Below are 21,840 nucleotides of genomic sequence, written 5' to 3'. Positions count from 1 at the left end.
AAATTCAGCTATGGCCTGTATCTGTTAGATCATAGAAAGATAACCTTTCATTAGACAGAAAAGTCTTAGGCAGCAGTGTGCCTAAGTGGTATTTAACCTCTGTGAGTTTCTGTGCAAAGGGGGACTTAAATAATCCTTTGAATGGGACTTCTAAACCTTTTTAATGCCTAAAACAGTTTTTACTATACTTTAGACTGCATAGATCCTACGATGTGAGGCTTGCCACAGCAGAGGAGATAAATGGCTCCCCACATAGTAACGCTGTTTATCACATGGATATATCTGGTGTTCCAAATGGTGGCAAGAAGCACAGAAGACCATTGACATTGTTAGACTCTGGGTTACTGCTGTTTTGTAAACTGCAACTTGATTTTCTGCAACTTGACAGCCAGTGGAGAGACTGGCCTTTCCTTTCAAGCATCTGTGGAGGAGTTAAGGGATTATTTTCTTATTCCAACTAAAACAGCCCAAATAATTTATAAAATAAAATCATCATTTTAAAACTTAATGTGATTTTGAGGGTCATTTCTAACCTCATTTTCAATTTAATATTTTATGATTCTCCCCAAATTATCATGAGAAATATACATGCATCCTATAACTGATCAACTAAATTTTTCTGTGGTTTTCAGAGGTTACAAGTTCTGATTTGTTATGATAATATAGATATCAATTCTAAATGCTAAGAGGATTTGACCATGGCAAACCACCACAAGCATAAAATATGGAATCTTCTTTCATTCTTGTTCTCTTCCAAGTAAGACATTAAAATTCACTCCTCACCAACTATGTGATATGCTAATGTTTTTTTTTTGTTGTTGGGTGCATGTTCTCTGTCTGCATCGCTTTAAGTTGCAATTTCATTAAGAAAAAATATCCCTGCTGTTTAATGTAGATTGACTATCATCTATTTGATATCAATTCATTGAGAATGAATGAAAGCAGGATCTCCCACCATTTTGTTTGCAAGACTCAGATTGCTTACTTAATTCAATTGGTACATCACAGTGTACGAGATAGTCCGAACCAATCAGAAGCCTAAAGGAATCACCACCAAGGACTGGTTAATAGCATGCTGTTTTCTCTCTTGTATGTGCTTTTTAAAAGCTGAATTCATGTGCCAGGTTTCTGAATTTTAGTTCCTTTGTCAGCAATTTGTGACTAACATATTCTTCACTATGAAGTATTATCTCTAAAAAATATTAGTATACCTAATAATTTATAAATTATCCCTAAATAAGTAGGAATAAATATAATTACTAGTTATTTATATTATTAATACAATATAAATTTGTATTTATATTATTTATAGCACTAAATAAGTAGGAACTTAAACTATATATGTGAAGAAACATTTGAATTTTATAAGAAAAAATGAGTTACTGCATTGTGCTTCAAAGAAACTGAGGCAGTTTGTATCAGTTTGTATGTGGTGTCTTAAAAGGATAGAATTTTAACAGGCAGATACAGCAAATTTGAAAGGACATATTTACCACTTTGACAAATCTTAGTTTGAAAAGAATAGGTAAATTTCTTTCTTCACTTTATTAAAATTGTGTTACCTCATCTGCGAACTACAGGTTCTAGAAGGAGACCAACATTCCCTGAAAATATTCTAATTTTTCAGTGTATGGTCACATGATACTACTGGCAATATCTGAAAATAATTATCCTAGCTTCAGATTTGTAATCAACATTGTGCACAATAAACTTACCTTACAAGCCAAGATCACCTGCTTTTTCATTTTTATGGCATTGTAGGCAACAAGGTCTGTAGAAATCAACAGTAAACACTTCTATCTCTCTATTCTATGATCCTCATAGTTATGCTTGGAGTCTGGAACATTCCAGGTGTTTCTGGATTGGGTTCTCAACTAGAGTTCTGTTTAGGGTAGTTGTATCTCTAGCTTTCAAGAGTCTACAGAACATGCTACATGACTGGTTGGTTTAGTAGTGGTGGCAGAGTGTTGGACCAACATCCAGAGTCAGAGCTGAGACAGGTTTCTAGTCGTTATTGGAGAAATAAATAACACTCAGACCTATTTAGTTGCAGAGCCATTTCTAATTCTGTGTACCAACCAACAAAGGCCCCTTTGATATGTTATCATAATATTTAAATAGTTAATCTCAGTGATCTAAGTATAAAGAGCAAGTGCTTGGATACATAACACTAACTATGAAGTGGTACAGCTACATAATGTGTAAATAAAACTAAACCTCAGCCTGGGATGCTTGTAGGATGGAGAAGAGGGTCATTTGTCATTGACTGGGTGGTACACAAAGCATTTCTAGGCTTGCTTTATGTGTCCCTAATACAAGTTATAAGAACAATATGTGTTTTTCCTTGTGCACATATGCTTTTCAATGGCAATATGTCTAGGAGAGGATGAATAGCTGACTCAAAAACCATTTTGTACTTTTGCTGGGACTCATAAGAATGTACACCAAAACAATTTATACGTACAGGTATAACTTATTAGAATAATGAAGATATGGGCAAGTGTTTGCTCCTTATGTTTATATGATATGCTCAGCTTTTGTATATTTTTTAACCCAGTTCATTTATCTTTGCCAGTGTCTGTTTTTTCTCATAAATTTATATTCTCTAAATGCATTTTCCTCTACAATAATGTTATCTGTTATTTTATCAATATTATACTCGTACAAATTTAACTCTAAAGTTATCTATTAGGTTTAGATTAAGCACAGTAATAGACATAACAGAAAATATAATTAGAAGGTGATTTACCCATATAACTATGATTTCCACAATCCGGATTAAGGAACTCATTAAAAATTTCAAGCTAAAATGACATTTTGGTTTTAGTGTCTTATAATTATACTCCCCTTGATATATTAAAGACTCATAAGATATCAATATCTCTGATGTTCTGGACTCCTGATCATTTTGTTGTGTCCTAAGAGAATGCATTCTGTTTAATATAAATAACGTGACTGTTAATGATTCATCCGGGACATTCTCAAGATTTAACTGGAACCTGACAAAGTCTGGCCCTGCTCAGGTACAAAGGTAGGCCCTTAATGTTTCCATGATAAACTACAAATCTGTGTCTAGCAAAACTAAAGTAGATGTATATTCAGTGCTGCCTCCTAGCCTTCTCAGAAAGTCTACCGATGGATCAGAAGGAAAGCAAACCTGACTGGGGTTTAAATATTGTGTATGCATGGAAGTGTGCGTGTGCCTGTGTGCATGTGTGTGTGTGTGTGTGTGTGTGTGTGCATGTGCGTGGGTGTGTGTGTGTGCATGTTCTATTTTGTTTAAAATCTCAGAGTTCTTCATTTTGGCTGGCAGAAATTATGGTGATATAATAGAAAAACAATGCTAAATTGATCCTTTTAAAGGTATTATACCAATAAATGTGCCCATTAGGTGCATTTTGTCTCCCAAAGGTTAAGATAAAATTAAGGTTACTCACCAGGTGATGTGAGAGAATTCTATCTGTTGAAAACAATGCTTACTACCTGTCTGTGGGGAAATGAGCAATGGGTCTTGACAGTCTCCTTTCAAAACTAGCAATAGAATGGGAGGCAAACATAGAACCCAGAACAAAGACAGAGAAAGCATCATTTAGCGACTCAGAAACACATTGTAATTTGTCCTCCCTGCAACCTTGAAAGGGAAGCATTTATATTTTTAGAAAGAAACGAACAACATTTTTTGACATAAAGAATTTTGAAGGGAAATTTTGCTTGGGCAAGAATTTATATACTAGGGAATTGCTTCTCCCTTAAAAAGACAAATGTGGGACATTTGCAAGACATTAGCATTCAGCTCTCTATAGAGTATGTGTTGAATGAACATATATATTCACTTTTATATTTTCTCTTTAAAGATGTTACTTTAAAATATATCTCAATATTAGTGATTATTAATAAATAATGGACTACTTAAGGCTTGAATACTAGAAAATACAATCAGTAGAACTGTAGTGTACAAAAAGAATATAAAACATTTTAAATTTAATTAACTAGCTAAATATGTAGGAGACATGTATAATAAAATGCTAATGATCAAGTGAAGGACTCGCATGTTGTCTACCACTCTGCTACCTAGATCAACCCCCAAAGCCCCCTCCAATTTCTATAAGCAATTTGATACTTCAAAATAATGTTATTGGTTAGTACTACATTAAAATAGAAAAGGATTAAAGTACGGGTGATAAAGAGAATAACAGAGAAGCTAAAGTCTTCATTTCAAATAGTTGGTATTTGAGATAATATTGGCATTCAATATACTAACAAATTCAAACAATTAGTGTCCTTATGTTAGGACTGGTCGTTTTCTTCCAAATACCTGAAGATGTAACATGAATCGAATGTGGACTACACAGAAAATAACAGAAGTTATTGAAAGCAGTGAAAATACCTTTAACGATAGATCTTCAATGTCTCAAACAATCAAATATGAAAAAATGACTTAAAACCTTGTTCTTAAAGATCATGTTAATGGTAGGTATTAAATAATAAGACAATTGTGTTCATGTTAAACAAAAATAAACCTAAAGTAGCAGATATTGAAGTGTGAGCCAGGGCTAAAAAACAGAAGTACAATGCAAAAGAGAATGTAGCTCCAGAATGAAATTATTTGAGCCCTGACTTATGGAGGCCCAGATATCTTCCCTCTCTGGGCAGATGTTTCTGTTATGCTGAGTTTGCAGTTTGCACATCCTAAGGCTTCTCTACCTCTGTGGATATCAGTTAACTCCTTAGGATAAGCCTATCATCTTTCTGCACACATATGCACATGCATGCATGCATACAAACATACATATACACAACCTATTGAATTCCTTTCTCTGAATAACCTTGAACCACAATGTGAAATTGAAATCCTTCAGGAAATTTCTACTTAGCTCTTGGTACACACATAGTATTGTGGCAGTTATTGTGCTTGGGGGATATAATTTGAGGTAGGAAGAAATAATTTCAAGATTCCTCTTGGAATAACAAGCACAGTAAATTGAGTGATATGACAAAAACTAATAAAAGTGTCTTTAATCCAAGTCAGTCAATCCCGTTGAATCACTTCTTTTATACCCTGTAAATTTCCTAGACGTCTCTTTCCTCCTTCTTCTTCATCTTCAAATATAGACATCTGAGCTGCCAATTCATTGAAAATCATTTTAAGACTAATATGTGCACCACCCCCAACACTGTCAGCTGCAACTGCTGATTATGAGACTTATGTGACATGAAAAATTTGCTCATATGGCATAGATGCATCAACATTATCCAGTCAGCCATATGCAGCAGGGCAGTATGCTATGCAGCATCTTGTTACCATTATTCAATGCATATTAAAAATTGAGTGACATAAGACAGTCTAGAATTCTATCTAATGAGTTATACAGATACGTCTTTCTAGTTGTGATTTCAGTTTTGTCAGTTTCTAATGTTCCTCGCCTTCACAAATAGCCATATGCACGATGAGTGTCAGAAGATAAAAAGGGGACTTACATGTGCAAGTAGTTCCATTTTCATCCAAAAGCTGATTATCAGCACAGGCGCACACACGGCCTGCTGGAATGGCGAGGCAGAGCGTGCCACAGCCCCCATTGTTAATGCGGCACATATTGTCACCTGCAGAAAAAGAGAAAGAAAACTGTCACGTAGCTGATGGTTATGCAACATCTAAAGTATGGTTTATTTTTAAGGTTATGAAACCAAGGCTACCTCTTAAGGCTCTGTCCTTGCTTTTCTGTCTACTCTCCAACTGATAGAATTACAGGCATATACTGCCAAAACTAGCTTTCAGGAATGCTTTTCTTTCATTGAAATACAAATGGGGATAAATATATGAACGGAAATGTGCATATATATATATATATATATATATTCACCTTGTGTAGTCAATATTCCAGCTGAATAAAAGTAGCTTTAAAAAACAGTTGAAAATATATGTTGCTATGCTACATATGAGGAGTATGTATGCTTGTGGCAGGAGGATTGCATACTAGGTAATAATTTTCTAGGGACTAGGAGCAAGGAGGGAGGTAGCTTTTTTTTGTCTGTCATGTACAGTGCCCCAGATTATGATCATATCATGATGGCCCGTGTTCTTTGAAAAGTAAAGTAGGTCTCTGGAAATGTAGATGGAGGTCACCATTGATCAGGCAAGCATGTGGGATTTGATTAGTTCTCTAGTGGGGTGGGTGAGTACCCTGCATGTTAGTGTGCAGAGGATACCAGGAAGAAAATTCACAGCAAACAAGACAGAAGTGCTGGACTAGAGACTGAGGGAACAGAGTCACTGATGGAGCACAGGAGATGATATTTATACAAGAATTCAAAAACATATGTCAGGAGCCCATGGTGAATTGTAGAAGATACCCACAGACATATTTGAAGAGCCTTGAAGTACAATTTTTTTAAAAGTGTAGCTAAAACACAGTAACTTTAGACAATCACAAATTTGATATCATCAATTCCTTCAACTTGGACAAGCAATTGAGAAAATGTATTAAGCCAGGCCACATGGTTCTTCTCTCTAAATGTGACTCTCAAGAAGCTGAGGTAAGAGGATTGCTGTGAGTTTCGGGGCACTCTTGATAACAGAACAAGTCCAAGAAGAACAAAGACTAAAGAATGACAGTGAGGAAAGAAAGAGAAACATAGATAGATAGATAGATAGATAGATAGATAGATAGATAGATAGACAGACAGACAGACAGATACAGGAGGGAGGGATGGAGGAATTAGAATGAGGGAAGAGAGAAGAGGGTTGCTGAGCTTTCTTTGCATCCATCTTTACAGAAATATTAATCCCCTGCAGTACCACTGGCCATACAATTATCAGGTAATCTTAAGCACACTTCAATTTTCAATATAATCAATAAATAAAATGTTTTATTATTTAAGGATACTTAGTTCCTGAGGCTGTAAATAATAAAGAATTAAAATTGATAGTGTACAAATGCTAATACTCTGTAACTTAAGCCACAGACGGGGCTATCACACTATATGCCGGAGGGGTTGGATTACCATGGAGAGCATTGTAGTGCAGTCATCCCTCCACAATGGAATTGAATAGTAAGAAATCCTACATATTATCTTATACATCTGAGATCGGAGAAATAACCTAGAGTTTATTATCAATTATCTTTATTTTCTGGAAAGTACATTTAATTTATATATAACATAGCAAACAATACAAGCAATGGCCTTAAATTCTAAACTCAGAGGATAATGAAAAATAACTCATGTTTTTTCTAGAAGATATTGTAGAAATGTTTTGTGTCTTTCATATATATTCCATGATTAGGAGATAAATATGTAAAACCTTACTGGACATTAGGGAACCTGTCTGTGTTCACAACATGTATATCACTAAATGTCATATTTAAAATTTAATAGCATCCAAAATTTGTAAAATTGGGATGATTTTACAATATTTTGTGGCAAATAAAACTGAAGCAGTAAGAAATAAGAAACTTGATTATAATGCATCTGGTTACATATTTTTTAAGATATATGCTTAACCTAGAAATGAATCGCATGACAATTACTCTCATTGAATACAGTTTTTCTATATTCTGAAAGAAATTATCATTATGTAAAGTTTAAATATATTACTCTTATTTGAATACAATATTCTGAAAACAAAGAATTACTATTTGCACTGCCATAATAGAAATTCAAAAGCTAAATTAACATGAATAACTTCACATGTCTCATTGTAAAGACCTAGAACTTATTTTACTGATCCAGTATATTTTTCAGTTTCATTTTAACAACATATTCTCATTAGAGCTCATGTGATAGTGGGTTTTTTTTAAAATATGACTTTTAAAAATATTTCCTAAAATTATTTGCAGAATGTAATTATTCCTTTTTATTGAATTATTTTGTTTGCCATTCCAAAGGTTGCTCCCCTTTCTGGTCTGCCCTTCCAAAATTTTTCACCACATTCCCCCTCCCTTTGCCTCTGAAATGGTGCTCCCCTACCCACACACCTATTGCCACCCACCCACCCTACCTTACACCACAGGTACTCACTCACCACCATCTCATCCCCCTGCAGCTTCCCTGATCCCTAGGGTGTTAAATCTCTCCAGGATTAAGCTCATCCTCTCCCACTGAGGCCAGACAAGGCAGTCCTCTGCTATGAGTGTGCTGGGGGCAACGGACCAGCCCATGTTTGCTCTTTGGTTTGTGTATTAGTCTCTGGCAGCTCTGAGGTATCTGAGTTAGATAATACTGTTGTTCTTCCTGTGGGATAGCCAGCCCCTTCACGTCCTTCAATCCTTTCCCTAAGTCTTCCATACAGGGTCCTCAACCTCAGTCAAATGGTTGGTTGTAAGTATCTGCATCTGTCTCAGCCAGCTGCTGGTAGAACTTCTCACAAGACAGTCAGTTTAGGCTCCTGTCTGCAAGCACAACATGGGATCAGTAATAGTGTCCAGGTTTGGTGCCTGCCCATGTGATAGATCCCAAGTTAGGCAATCTCTAGTCTCTGCTCTATGCATTTTCTTTCTATCATACCTGAATTTATAAGTACCTGTCCCACATACGTAGAAAGATTCATATTTAAATTTTGCTTTAATTTATAGCAGGGTGCTATTTTAGTTAAGTTAGAAGATATCCTCGACATTGTGTTTATTCTAAACATCAGATAAGAACCATAAGAGGGAAATTCTGATGTAAAATTGACCCTGAATTTAATATTTGATCATTTCAAAAATGCAGTAAAACAATCAGAAGAAAAGATAAAATGATCTATACATTTCATATCTTTTTTTTTTTTATTAACCTGAGTATTTCTTATATACATTTAGAGTGTTATTCCCTTTCCCGGTTTCCAGGCAAACATCCCCCTCCCACCTCCTCTTCTTTATGGGTATTCCCCTCCCCACCCTCCCCCCATTGCCGCCCTCCCCCCGACAGTCTAGTTCACTGGGGGGTTCAGTCTTAGCAGGACCCAGGGCTTCCCCTTCCACTGGTGCTCTTACTAGGATATTCATTGCTACCTATGAGGTCAGAGTCCAGGGTCAGTCCATGTATAGTCTTTAGGTAGTGGCTTAGTCCCTGGAGCTCTGGTTGCTTGGCATTGTTGTACATATGGGGTCTCATTCCCCTTCAAGCTCTTCAGTTCTTTCTCTGGTTCCTTCTTGGGGGTCCTATTCTCAGTTCAGTGGTTTGCTGCTGGCATTCGCCTCTGTATTTGCTGTATTCTGGCTGTGTCTCTCAGGAGCGATCATCCGCTCCTGTCGGTCTGCAATTTCTCTTTGCTTCATCCATCTTTGTCTAATTGGGTGGCTGTATATGTATGGGCCACATGTGGGCAGGCTCCTGAATGGGTGTTCTTCAGTCTCTGTTTTAATCTTTGCCTCTCTCTTCCCTGCCAAGGGTATTCTTGTTCCCTTTAAAGAAGGAGTGAAGCATTCTACATTTTGATCATCCGCCTTGAGTTTCATTTGTTCTAGGTATCTATTTTCATCCTATTGTGCTTATCTTGAGCTTGATTTGAGGCTATTTTATAGTTCTCTCTGTCTGTCTGTCTGTCTCTCTCTCTCACTCTCTCTCTCTCACACACACACACAGAGAAAGAGAGAGAGAGAGAGAGAGAGAGAAGAGAGAGAGACAGAGAGAGAGACAGAGAGAGACAGAGACAGAGACAGATACACAAACAGAGAGAGATGATTCTAAAGATCTATGTAAAAAGAAAAATAAAATAGAAGGATGTGTATAAAATTTCTTAGTTTTCTCTATGATAATAAAACAATAAAATTTATCAAACACAACAACAATTACTACTTTAGAAAGTAAGGAATCAATCACATGTTCTAGCCTGGTCTAATGATTCATGCTTTTAATCACAGGCTTATGTTGGATGATCTCAATATAACAGATAGCCCAGCTGTATAGTATAACTTAAAAAACAAAAAAACAAAAAAACAAAAACAAAATAAAATCAAAACAAAATAAGTCTTTCAGTCTTCTGATTGAGATTGAAATTCCTCAATTCCTTTCCTCAGTGACTTGAAGTTCTTGTCATACAGGTCTATGACTTAATTGGTTAGAGTTACATCTCAATGTTTGATATTATCCATGACTATTGTAAGAGCATTGTTTCTCTAATTTCTTTCTCAGCTTATTTTTCATTTGTATAAAGGAGGGCTACTGCTTTTTTTTAATAGTTAATTTGTATCCATCTACTTTGCTGAGCATGTTTATCAGCTGTAGGAGTCTCTGGTAGAATTCTTGTGTTCACTTATGTATGCTGTCAAATCATCTGCAAAGAGTGATACATTTCATTCTTTTCCAATTTATATCCCCTTGGTCTCCTTTAGTTGTCTTATTGCTCTATCTAGAGTTTTTAGAACTATATTGAATAGATAAGTAGACAATGGACAGGCTTTTCTTATCCCTGATTTTAGTGGAATTCTTTTAAGTTTGTCTCCATTTAGCTTGATGTTAGCAATTGGCTTACTGTATATTGTTTTTATTATTTTAGGTATGGACATTGTTAACCCGATCTCTCTAAGACTTTTAACATGAAAAGGTGCTAGACTTTGTCAAAGAATTTTTCAGCTTCTAATGAGTTGATGATGTGATTATTTTTGTTCTTTCAGATTGTTTATATGGTGGATTACTGCACTCTAAAGCTCAAAGATTGGTAGGATGAACATAGTCAAAATGACCACTTTAGGAAAAGCAATTTATATAATCAATACTATTCCCATTCAAATTGCAAAAACAATTTTTTACAGACCTTGACAGTGCAATTCTTAACTTCATATGTAAAAATAGACAAACAAGAGCAAGAACAACAAAAAGAACAACAACAAAGGATATTCAAAACAATGAAGAACTTCTAGAGGTGTCACCATCCCTGACTTGATCTGTAATACAGAGCAGTATTGCATGGTATTTGTATAAGAACAGACAGGTTGATCAACAGAATCAGATTGAAAACCCTGACACACTTGTGGACACTTAAATTTTGACAAAGAACATAAAATCATAAAATGGAAAAGAGAAAGCATCTTCAAAAATGGAGCCAGTCTAACTGAATTTTTGCATCCAGAACAATACAAATCTATCTATATAGATATCTATATAGATATCTATATAGATATATCTATATCAATCTATCTATCTATAGATATCTATCTATAGATATATCTATCTATATCTATATAGATATATATATATAGATATATATATATAGATAGATATATCTATATAGATATATATATCTATATCTAGATAGATAGATAGATATAGATATATCTATATAGATATCTATATAGATATCTATATAGATCTATATAGATAGATCCATATCTATCACCCTGCACAAAGTTCAAGTTTAAGTGGATAAAAGACCTCAATGTAAAGCCAGACATACTAAATCTAGTAGAATAGAAAGTGAGTAATTGTCTCCTGTCACTGGTACAGGAGACAATTCATGAAAAGAATACCAATGGTTCAGGCTCTAAGATCAACAATTGACAAATGAGACCTCATGAAACTGAAAGGATTCTTTAAGGCTAAGCACACTATTAATAGGACAAAACAGTACCCTATGGAATAGAAAAGGCTGTTAAACAACCCAATAACTTCGAGGGATAGTATCCAAAATTTATTTAAAAATCTCAAGAACGTAGACATTTACAATTCAAATAACAGAATTAAAAATTGGATTTTTTGTATTCTGGATGCAGAAATCCAGTGAGACCAGCACCATTTTTAGAAGATGCTTTTTTCCCCATTGTATGGTTTTACCTCCTTTGTCAAAAACGAAGTGTTCCTAGGTGTCCCAGGTGATTCTGTTGATCAACCTCTCTGTTCCTATACAGAGCTAAACAAAGAATTCTCAGCAGGGAAATCTCCAAAGACCAAGAAAGAGAGAAATTTTCGAGGTCCATCTTACACGTTTTAGAATGCCTAAGTTTAAAACCCATGTGATAGCTGAGTTGCTGGTGAGGATGTGGAACAAGGGCACACTCCTCCATTGCCAATGGAAGTGTAAACTTTACAAAAGAACTTTGGAAATCACTGTGGTGGTTTCTCGGAACACTAGGATTAGTTCTATCTCAAGATCCAGCTATACTTCTCCTCGGCATAATGCAGAAGATACCCCACTATAACATAGGGACACTTGCTCAACTATGTTGATTTCAATTTTATTCACAATAGGCAGCAACTTGAAATAACCTAGATGTCACTCAACTGAAAAATGAATTTAAAAATTTGGTACATCTACTCAATGGAATACTATTCAGCTATTAAACATAAAGACATCATGGATTTTGCAGGCAAAAGAATGAGACTTGAGGATATCATCCTGAGCAATGTAACCAATACCCAAAAGGACACACATAGTAAGTACTACTTATTAGTGGATATTAGGCATAAAATATAGATACTGGGTTATACTCCACAGACACAAGGGAGCTTAGCAAAGGGAAGGCCCAAGCAAGAAAGTTTCAATCTCAGTTTGAAAGGGAAATAAAGAGGGAACTAAGAGTGAGGGGGGAATTGGAAAGACAATGGGTAACTCAGTTTCAGGTGTGGGTAACAGGAAATGACAGGAGAGATCATGAAAATTAATGGAAATCTATAACTGACATCAGTGAGGAGGTGGGGGACATTTCCAGGATGAGACAGAGACCTGGGACAAGGAAGGCACCCAAGAATCTATGGGAGTGACCTTAGCTGTGACTCACTATTTTGGGGATATGGAACCTGAAGAAGTCACCTTCTGTAACCAGACAGGAACCCCAGTTAGAGACACCAACTCATCTACAAAAGTGTCGACCAAAAATTTATCCTATCTATTAGAGATGCAGGTCACGGGGGATGGTGCAGAGTCTTGAGGGAAAAGCCAAGCAGTAACCAGTCCAACTAGAGACCCATCTCTTGGACAAGCACCAATCTCTGACACTATTAATGATAGTCTATTATGTTCTCACACAGTAGTCTAGCAAGGCTGTACTCTGAGAGGCTCCACCCAGTAGCTGACTCAGAGTGATGCAGAGACCCACAGGCAAACCATGGATGGAACCTTGGAACTCTAATGGAAGAGTTCGGGGAAGGATCGAGGGCCCTAATGTGATAGGAATTCCACAGAAAAACCAACAAAGTCAACTGTTCTGGACTCTTAGACAGGACAGAGACTGAACCACAAACCAAAGAGTATTCACGGGCTGGACCTACCTTCCACCCACCCAGCACGCATGCGCATACACAACACACACACACACACACACACACACACACACACACATGTATGTGCGCATGGCCTATATTTTTAAGATTGATAGGGAGAAGGGAGAAAAGAGAGCAAGTAAGCCAGACAGATGTCACAGTTGCTGTATTTTACCTTTTAGATAAAGGCTAATATAGGTTGAAGAGATTGATCAGCAAAGACCATAGGCTGCTTTTGCCAAAAAGCCAGCTTTGAAAGCCAGCACCCACATAACAGCTTACAACCAACTCCGAACCCAGGAGATCTAACATCTTTTTTCTGACCTCCTCAGCCACCAGGTATGAAATTAATGTATAGTCATCCATGCAGGCAAAACAGCCATACACATAATAAAATAATTTTTAAAGTTATAGTAAGAAGAATATTAGGACAAATATAGCCAAATATTATATTCATGAATTATGTATTTTAAAACTTAAATATCATCTTATAGTCAACTGTTCAAAAGCAGAAAAGAAAATTGGGAGAAAATTATACCATCTTAGGGTAAGCTGTCCTTACGTAAAAAATTTAATTCTTTTTACTTTGTAATTATCTTGTATTGATCAATATAATTAAAGATAAAATACAATGTCTATGTTCCTGCAGATTGTCTAAAATCTACAAATATTGACTTGAGTCCAAGCAGTAACAACTAGGAATTTTTTCCATACTGTACAGTGTCTTCAAAGATTAGTATAGTATGAACAAAAATTAGATGTGGGAAGATTAGGCCAAAAACTGAATCCAATTGACTGTTTCACCTAACTTGAGGATCATCAGCTGGGCTGAACACATTTTCTAAATAACACAGACACAAGCATTTCTAAATGAGCATTGATGCTAAGCTTAGTAATTAAGATCTCTTGAATTATATGGGTGTGATGGTTTGTATAGGCATGGCCCAGGGAGTGACACTATTAGAAGGTGTGGTCCTGTTGGAGTAGGTGTGTCACTGTAGTTGTGGCCCAAAGACTTTCATGCTAGCTGCCTGTAATTGTGTATTCTGCTATCAGCCTTAAAGATGTAGAACTCTAGGCTCCCCCTGCACCACGCCTGCCTGGATGTTGCAATGTCCTGCCTTGATGATAATGGGCTGAACCTGTAAGCCAGCTCCAATTAAATGTTGTCCTTATAAGAGTTGCGTTGGTCCTAGAGCTTCCAGGGACTAAGCCACTACCCAAAGACTATACATAGACTGACCCTGGGCTCCAACCTCATAGGTAGCGATGAATATCCTAGTAAGAGCACCAGTGGAAGGGGAAGCCCTTGGTCCTGCCAAGACTGAAAACCTAGTGAACATGATTTTTCGGGGGAGGGTGGTAATGGGGGGAGGATGGGAAGGGGAAGTCCATATAGAAGAGGAGGGGTAGGGGTTAGGAGGATGTTGGTCTGGAAACCGGGAAGAGGAATAACAATCGAAATGTAAATAAGAAATATTCAAGTTAATAAAGATAAAAAAGAGTTTCATTGGTCATGTTATCTGTTCACAGCAGCAGAACTCTAACTAAAACAATGGGTGAAAGAAAAACTTTTAAAAAATAACTCTTTATCCAATGGTAGTAGAGATTAATTGTATAGTAATGGTATTTTCCAAACACCAGTTACATTCCACTGTTTGAGTCACATGGTTGGTTGCACATGATAAACCATTACTTCAAATATTTGCATGCATACAGAGATAACATTAAAATAACTTTTCCTGAGTAAGACAATGTAGCAGAAAAATCTGAATTTTTCACATGTACTAGGTCTTATAATATTTATTTTTAATGTAACAAATAATTTTTTTGATCCTCACAGAAATTTGTTGAAGGTTACATTTCTAATCTACATGGAATATTTTATGGTTTCAAAATTCGAAATAGATCAAAGGTCAGTCCATTTTAAAGTGCAATGAAATATTTTTCCCATAATATTTTGAATTTAATAGCAAACTTTCTAGAACAACTGGAGCACTAAAGTCTTTGAAGACTGTAAAAATAAATTCTGGCAAAAGGGAGTTTAGAAATGACAGTTAAGAATAACAGTTTCTAAAGAGGAGGAAGGGGCAAGGGGCAGAAAAAGAGAGCTCTAGCCTCCCAAGAATAAAAGCCTGTGTTCATTCTTGAGGGGAAGGGGAGGAAGGAGGAGGCAGAAGGAGGCAGGGATGGGGATGAAGAAAGGAACATTTCCAGTTCCACAGGCAAACTAAATGTACGCCAGTCAGGTTTTGAGATTCGTATTAATGCTAGGAGAGAATTTCCCTTTCAGGCAATTTTCTCTGTTATTCACTTCTTGTCTACATTATACTCCAGATAATATCAATATTGTTTTAAAAGACAGTTTAATCAACAATTAGTTATTACTATTTACCATTTCCTGCACTTCCTTTGTCTGTTGATATAGAACTTTTAATAAAGTAGGCAACCTGAGGCTCAAGTAGGAGGGGCACTGTTTAAGATGACGACCTTACTGTGAATACCTTCCAAGACCTTGTCGCTACACAATTCTCTGCTTACAACATATGCATCAGAAAATCGAGGATGTGATTTCATTCATTCTAAATTTATTGTAATGTATGGTCATTAAATATTTATTACGATATTTACATTAAAAGGATTAGCACTGATTTAAAACTCATAAAACGTCTACAACATAGTTTACTAAGCTGTTGTCAGTGCTTGGTATCAAAGTTATGGGTCATGGTAATTGTGGTGGAATAATAAATATTAATAACCCATGAAGATAAAACGTAACAATATTACCTGATTTTAAAAAGATGTGATGACTAAGGTAGGTTTTTCCACTTAACAATTACATATTCTTTAACTGTGTGGGGGGCCTAATTAGACAGTGCTGCAGCAGAATTGTCAATAAAGTCTGTATGTGTAATTCATCTCTTTTCTTCAATTATTCAAGTTATCCTTTCAGTGGAAGAAAGTTTTTCTTCCTATATTCAATATTCTTTGATGACTTGTTTTAAATAAGAAAGAACATTTCTGAAGGGAAAACAAAAGTTTGGGAAAATCCTCCATTTCCCTTGAACAAAATCCCTTTAAGTTCTTTACCTAGGCTACTGTTTCAGACAAATGTTTGGAACAAGAAAATATCATCCTGGGTGACCAAAAGACATTCATGGTATGTTTTCACTTATAAGTGGGTATCAGCCTTAAAGTTCCGGAGAACAATGCTAGAGTCCACAGACCCAAGAAACTAAGTAAGAAGAAAAGCCCGAGCAATGATGCTTGAATCCCCCTTAGAAGTGGAACACCCATATAGAAGGGGAGGGGGAGGGGTTAAGGGGATGTTGGCTCAGAAACCTGGAAAGGGAATAACAATCGAAATGTAAATAAGCAAGCACAAGGCTCTGGGCTTGGTCCCCAGCTCGGGGAGGGCGGGAAGGGGAAGCAAAAGAAATGTATATAAGAAATACTCAAGTTAATAAAGAAAAAAAAAGAAGTGGAAATAAATAGTCATAGTAGACAAATGGGAATGAGAGGGGATGTAGAAGCGAATAGGCATAGGAATCTGGTGTAGAGAGATCGGGAACAGAAAACAAATCGATGGTGGGCAGCGGGACAAGGGGCATCTCTTGGACTGGCGAGAGACCTGGGACTGGAGAGGAGACCCAAGGGTGTCTATGGGGATAACTCTAGCTAAGACTCTTAACAGTGGAGGAAAATATGGAGCCTGAAGCGGCCACCTCCTGCAGCCAGGTAGAACTCCCACTGAACAGATTATGACAGCAACCAAATGTACGAAACCTGCCTACAAGATGTGTAGGGACAAAGATAGAGCAGAGACTGAGGGAATGTCCAACCAATACCTGGCCCAAAGTGAAACTTACATCAAGAGCAAGAAGCAGTCTCACACTATTAATGGTACTCTGTGATGCTTGCAGACAGGATCCCAAAATAACTCTCCTCGGAGAGGGTCCATCCGCTCAGCAGCCAATGGAAACCCAATGCAGAGATCAACAGCTAAACATTTGATGGCGCTAGGAGAGTCTTGTGGAAGAGTTGGGGGAAGGATTGAGGCACTCCACAGAAAGACCAACAAAGTCAACTGACCTGGACACTTGGGTGCTTCCAAGAGACTGAACCACCAACCAAAGAGCAAGCATGGACTGGACCTAGGCCCCAAAACATACAAGTAACAGATGTGTAGCTTGGTTTTCATGTGGGTCCCCAACAACTGGAGCAGGGTCTGTCCCTGAATCTGTTGCCCGTCTGTTGATCCTATTCCCCCAATTCTGCTGCCTTGTCTGGCCTCAGTGGTAGAGGGTGTCTCTAGTCCTACAGAGACTTGATGTGCCAGAATAGGGTGATACCTGGGGAGGCTCCCCCTTCTCAGAGGAGAAGAGAAGGAGGAAGTGGGAGAGGAGCTGTGGGAGAGGGGGGCTATTAGGAGAAGGGGTAGAAATTGAGATGTACATTGAATCACTAACTAAATAAATGGGAAAATAAGAAATATATTTACATTAGCAAGCACTAAGATTTGAATGTTTCTAGAGTGAGTAGGCAATGCTTATCATAAAACTATCAACATTGTCAAAATGGAGCTTTGTGTTGCAAAACTGAAGCGTTATTAATGTTTAATACCTTGTTGTTTCCGTGGATCATAAATCTGAAGCCCAAACAGGGGTGCTCTTTCGTGCCTCAGCAACGTCACCTCACTGCTCACCAAATCGAGTTGAAAAATTGAACCATTCATGTAATCTGTCCAGAATACATAATTCCCATGATGTGACAGGCCAAAAGGATGGTTCAGCTCTTTTCCACTGTATACAATCTGTAAAATGTGAAATGAAGATAAACACTACAGAAAATCAGGAGTACCTTCTCAAGTATAATTATTTAAATAATACGTATGTAACCATACCAGAGGACAACCTAACTACAGTCTTTATTCATATTTTATCAGAGTAGATTTACAAAAGACATCTCTACACGGAGAGCTTATTTTTATCATTTTTTGAATGCTATGTGAAGGAGACACTCAATTCATCATGTGTTCAAATTTTCCTCATAAACGCCACTGCAAACATGATGAAGAATAGAAATGTTAAAATGGCATCAGTCAACTCTATTTCTCCCTCTTGTCTCTGTGTGATATTTATTATTCCCTTAGATGACAGTTAATCTAAATAATTATTACACACACATACATCTACTCATAAAATCTCACACTTATGCACACTTACACACTTTGTTCATCTAATAATCAAGTGAAATGAAATGTTTGAATGGCTGTGTTTAATTTTACATATTTTTTGCTAATGAGGCTTAATTTGATTATCTATTATTATTCTATTCCCTTCCATTTGTTGTCAAAATAGAGGACTCAGAAGAACAATCATGTCATCTTGCACAATAAACTGATAAATAGGAACTATCCTAGAGACCCAACATGGCTTCTCGCCTTACCCTTCATCACTTATAAATTCCTACTGAATGGTATATGAAAGCAAATGTTTTCATCTCAATCAAGCAATATTCATAATTTAAGAAACTTATCTACATAAAAATTGAAACTGTGCTCGTTTTAATAGAATCCTCCAGTTAAATTTATAATGAAAGACTGAGATACAGCAGAGCCGAAAATGTGACGAGCATGAAATTATACACATTGTGTGTATACACACGCATGAGCTTTCTCACACACAAATGTATTTAAAAAGCATTTGTGTACTTATATATTGTATACATACTAACATCTTCAGAGGAAGTACAGATATTTAGTTAAAAGATGTGAAACATATGATATCATAGAACATACCAATCAAATTTATTTATCTGGCAAAATTAGTTGATTTTATCTGTGATAACCAATGACTGAATCTATTAAGGTACAATTTATTTCTCAAAAAGAATTCTTAGTGATTAGGATGAGCCCACTGTCCAGGACTCAGATCCTGAAAGGAACGTAGATCAAGGGACACATTTGGAAAGATCCCATTTACTCTTTTTTCACATTTTACCTTGTAGTTAAAGTCATTCCATGGAGCTCTAGGTTGTTAGTGAATAAAGATGAAGAAACAGGGTGATGATTCTATCACTAGACCTGTGTCTTCCTCTCAACTACCCACTTTTCAGCATTCCCCAACAAGGCCAGGCCATTTACAATGATTAAAGCAAAAGAAGGAAGATCATATTTATTTACACCAATCGCCTTGAAATTCAGCCCATTCCTACAATGTATCTTGGGTTCAGTATCACAAAATTCTCTCCTCAGATGAATGCAGTGTAATTACTTTGTCTAAATCTCAGCTGCAAATATTGAACATATTTAAATAGAGAGGGGTTGCTTGGTCACAGAAAATCCATCAATAATGTAGAAAGGCTGCATTGTAAAATCGGCCCTGCTTCCAGGAGGGCTTCTTTTAAAAAACCCACAAATCCTGGCATACTGCAGCGAGCTGGGCCTGGCCTCTGAGAGGCCAGTGCCAACTGCACAGCTCAATGCTCATTCTCCTTCAGACACCCCACAGAGAGGATTGGCAGCTACCTCAGAGGGGTAAAAATAAACTCGAAAGCATTTTTAACACAGCACCACAAGGCTCTGTGGAAGAAGAAGCCTGCGGGTTACAAACAGCAGCGCTTGTCTCTTACCTTTCGGTGCGTTCCATTCAAAAATATTTTCTCAATATGATCATAGTAGGCATCACACCAATATAATGTGCTGGTGTGAAAGTCTAGTGTTAAACCATTTGGCCACAGCATTTTCGAAGTCACAAAAATCTGTCGATTGACTCCATCCATCCAAGCCTTCTCAATCCTTCCAACACTGTCATCAATTTTATCTTCCTTCCAGTCTGTCCAATACATCCAACTAGGACGTGAGAAACAAGAGTTTATTTCCTTATCTCCAGTAGCCACCATATAGAAGCACCCTTCAGATTTGGTACTTCCCTGAGACAGGAGCTTGATGATATGTTGTATCTGAACTTACCTCTCTGAACCAGTTAGCTCAGGGAATCCAGTAAAGCCAAGGCCACTAAAGAACCTTGTAGCCTCACCACAGAAAACGTACAGCCAGCTACCATTCTCCAAGCTACCACAAAAAGCCACCACTAGCCACCAAGGCTTGCCTAATACATTAATGAAAACTGTGTAAGTACCAAATACTTATCTTTTGAACCCTGATAATTTTATGTGGCGTCACCTTTAAATATTGTTTCATAAATTGCATAATTTGGCTCAGTGATTTAAAAGCTGGAAGCTGACATAAGAATCCAGAGCACAGTTAATGATCTACTCCAGACTTTATTTAATTTCAGATGAATTAGTGTTTTTATTTTTTAGATAGGCAACTGGATTGCCTTTGTTCTAAAGGTCACAGGGATATTAGCTTTATTTAGCCAGATCCAATTTGTCTTCCTGATGCAAATTATCTATGCTTTATTGCTGTTTATTATTGTCCCCAAACCACAAAGGATGATTTAACTGCACATAAGTTTAATAACAGCAGGTTGACTGACCTTGAGATTTTGAGCTTTTAATTTCTATCTCAAACAAAACACCCGCCTTTAGAAGTGGATCTTTTGTGTGAGCTGTTAACAGTGGGGGAGTGGGCCTGCAGCTAATGTTCCAATTCCCTCAGGAATAAGCTTGGAACCCACTAGATGTGTTGCTTAAGGGTCATGTGAAAGTTCCTGGATTATTAATTAAACTGGGCTTTCATTTTGGCAGCCAGACACAGCTCTGAAAAGGACCGATGCTTATCTAAGCTGGAGGTCTTAAGAAGGCCCCCTGATGTCTTTTGCTCCCTTGTGGGAAACTTGAAGAATTTCTGACATAATTTTGGAAAATTCTGAATCTAAACTAAGAATTCTACAAATGTTCAAATTCACTGACACGTGGAAGTTGAGAATATATCCTCTACAATTTTATATCAATTAAGCTTTTATCAAATTCTCTTTAACAGCTAACAATTATTTTTGATTGCCTGTTGAAATGGAATGTTAATCTGAAAGAAAGCCAGGATGGTATTCAGCCTATGATGTATTCTCCCTGTACAAGGGCTTTTATCATTGTGACAACATAGAAACTGTCAAAAAAGAAACATTGGTTTCTCTAATTACATAATAGACACAAGTGTTTAGTTCCGTTTATATAAATCAGCTTCATAAAATGAACTACATGATATTTCAGTGGCTTTCTCTAAAGTCATTATATTCACTTAATTAAAACAGTTTTATTCTTATTATAAAATTACACATTATTGAATCGGGAATAATCTTTCCTCACAACATTTTCTGTTGATCATGACATACGCATTTTGCTTTGTAGCTCCCTATCTGGAATCACAGAAATATATTTATTAATATGCATGCATATACATGTATATATACAAGCATACATGCATCACAGCCTTGAAATTGTAATAATGATGTTTAGGTTTTCTGTTCTGTAGAGATTCAATGAGGTCGGCAGTCAGTAAAGTCATGAGTGAAAGTGTATTCTTAATTAGAACACAAACATAAAAAGGATTAAGGCCTTGAACCCATTGGAAATTGGCAAAGCTTTTCCCCATATGGCTCGAAATTGTCAAAACCTTCTTCTCTGGCCAATTACAAGTGCTTACAGACAACTGATCAGTGTGTACAAAAACTAGCAACTGCAGCTTTCTCAACTCCGTGTTTA

The 21,840-nt window shown here is 36.7% G+C and overlaps 1 protein-coding gene across 1 annotated transcript in view; it reads right to left on the bottom strand.

The window, feature by feature from the left end:
* The window catches only part of LOC116900137 (low-density lipoprotein receptor-related protein 1B-like), a 324,045-nt gene that overhangs the window by 16,265 nt on the left and 285,940 nt on the right, over positions 1 to 21,840 (bottom strand). The window contains exons 10-12 of the mRNA XM_032901911.1: positions 19,807 to 20,026; positions 17,797 to 17,986; positions 5,479 to 5,601 (exon numbers count right to left, since the gene is read on the bottom strand). Of these exons, the coding sequence (XP_032757802.1) occupies positions 5,479 to 5,601; positions 17,797 to 17,986; positions 19,807 to 20,026 (533 nt within the window). The remainder of the gene's footprint in view (positions 1 to 5,478; positions 5,602 to 17,796; positions 17,987 to 19,806; positions 20,027 to 21,840) is intronic.

This window comes from Rattus rattus, chromosome 5, assembly GCF_011064425.1.
Source record: "Rattus rattus isolate New Zealand chromosome 5, Rrattus_CSIRO_v1, whole genome shotgun sequence".
Lineage (NCBI taxonomy): Eukaryota > Metazoa > Chordata > Mammalia > Rodentia > Muridae > Rattus > Rattus rattus.
This window is presented reverse-complemented; position numbering and strand designations above follow the sequence as displayed.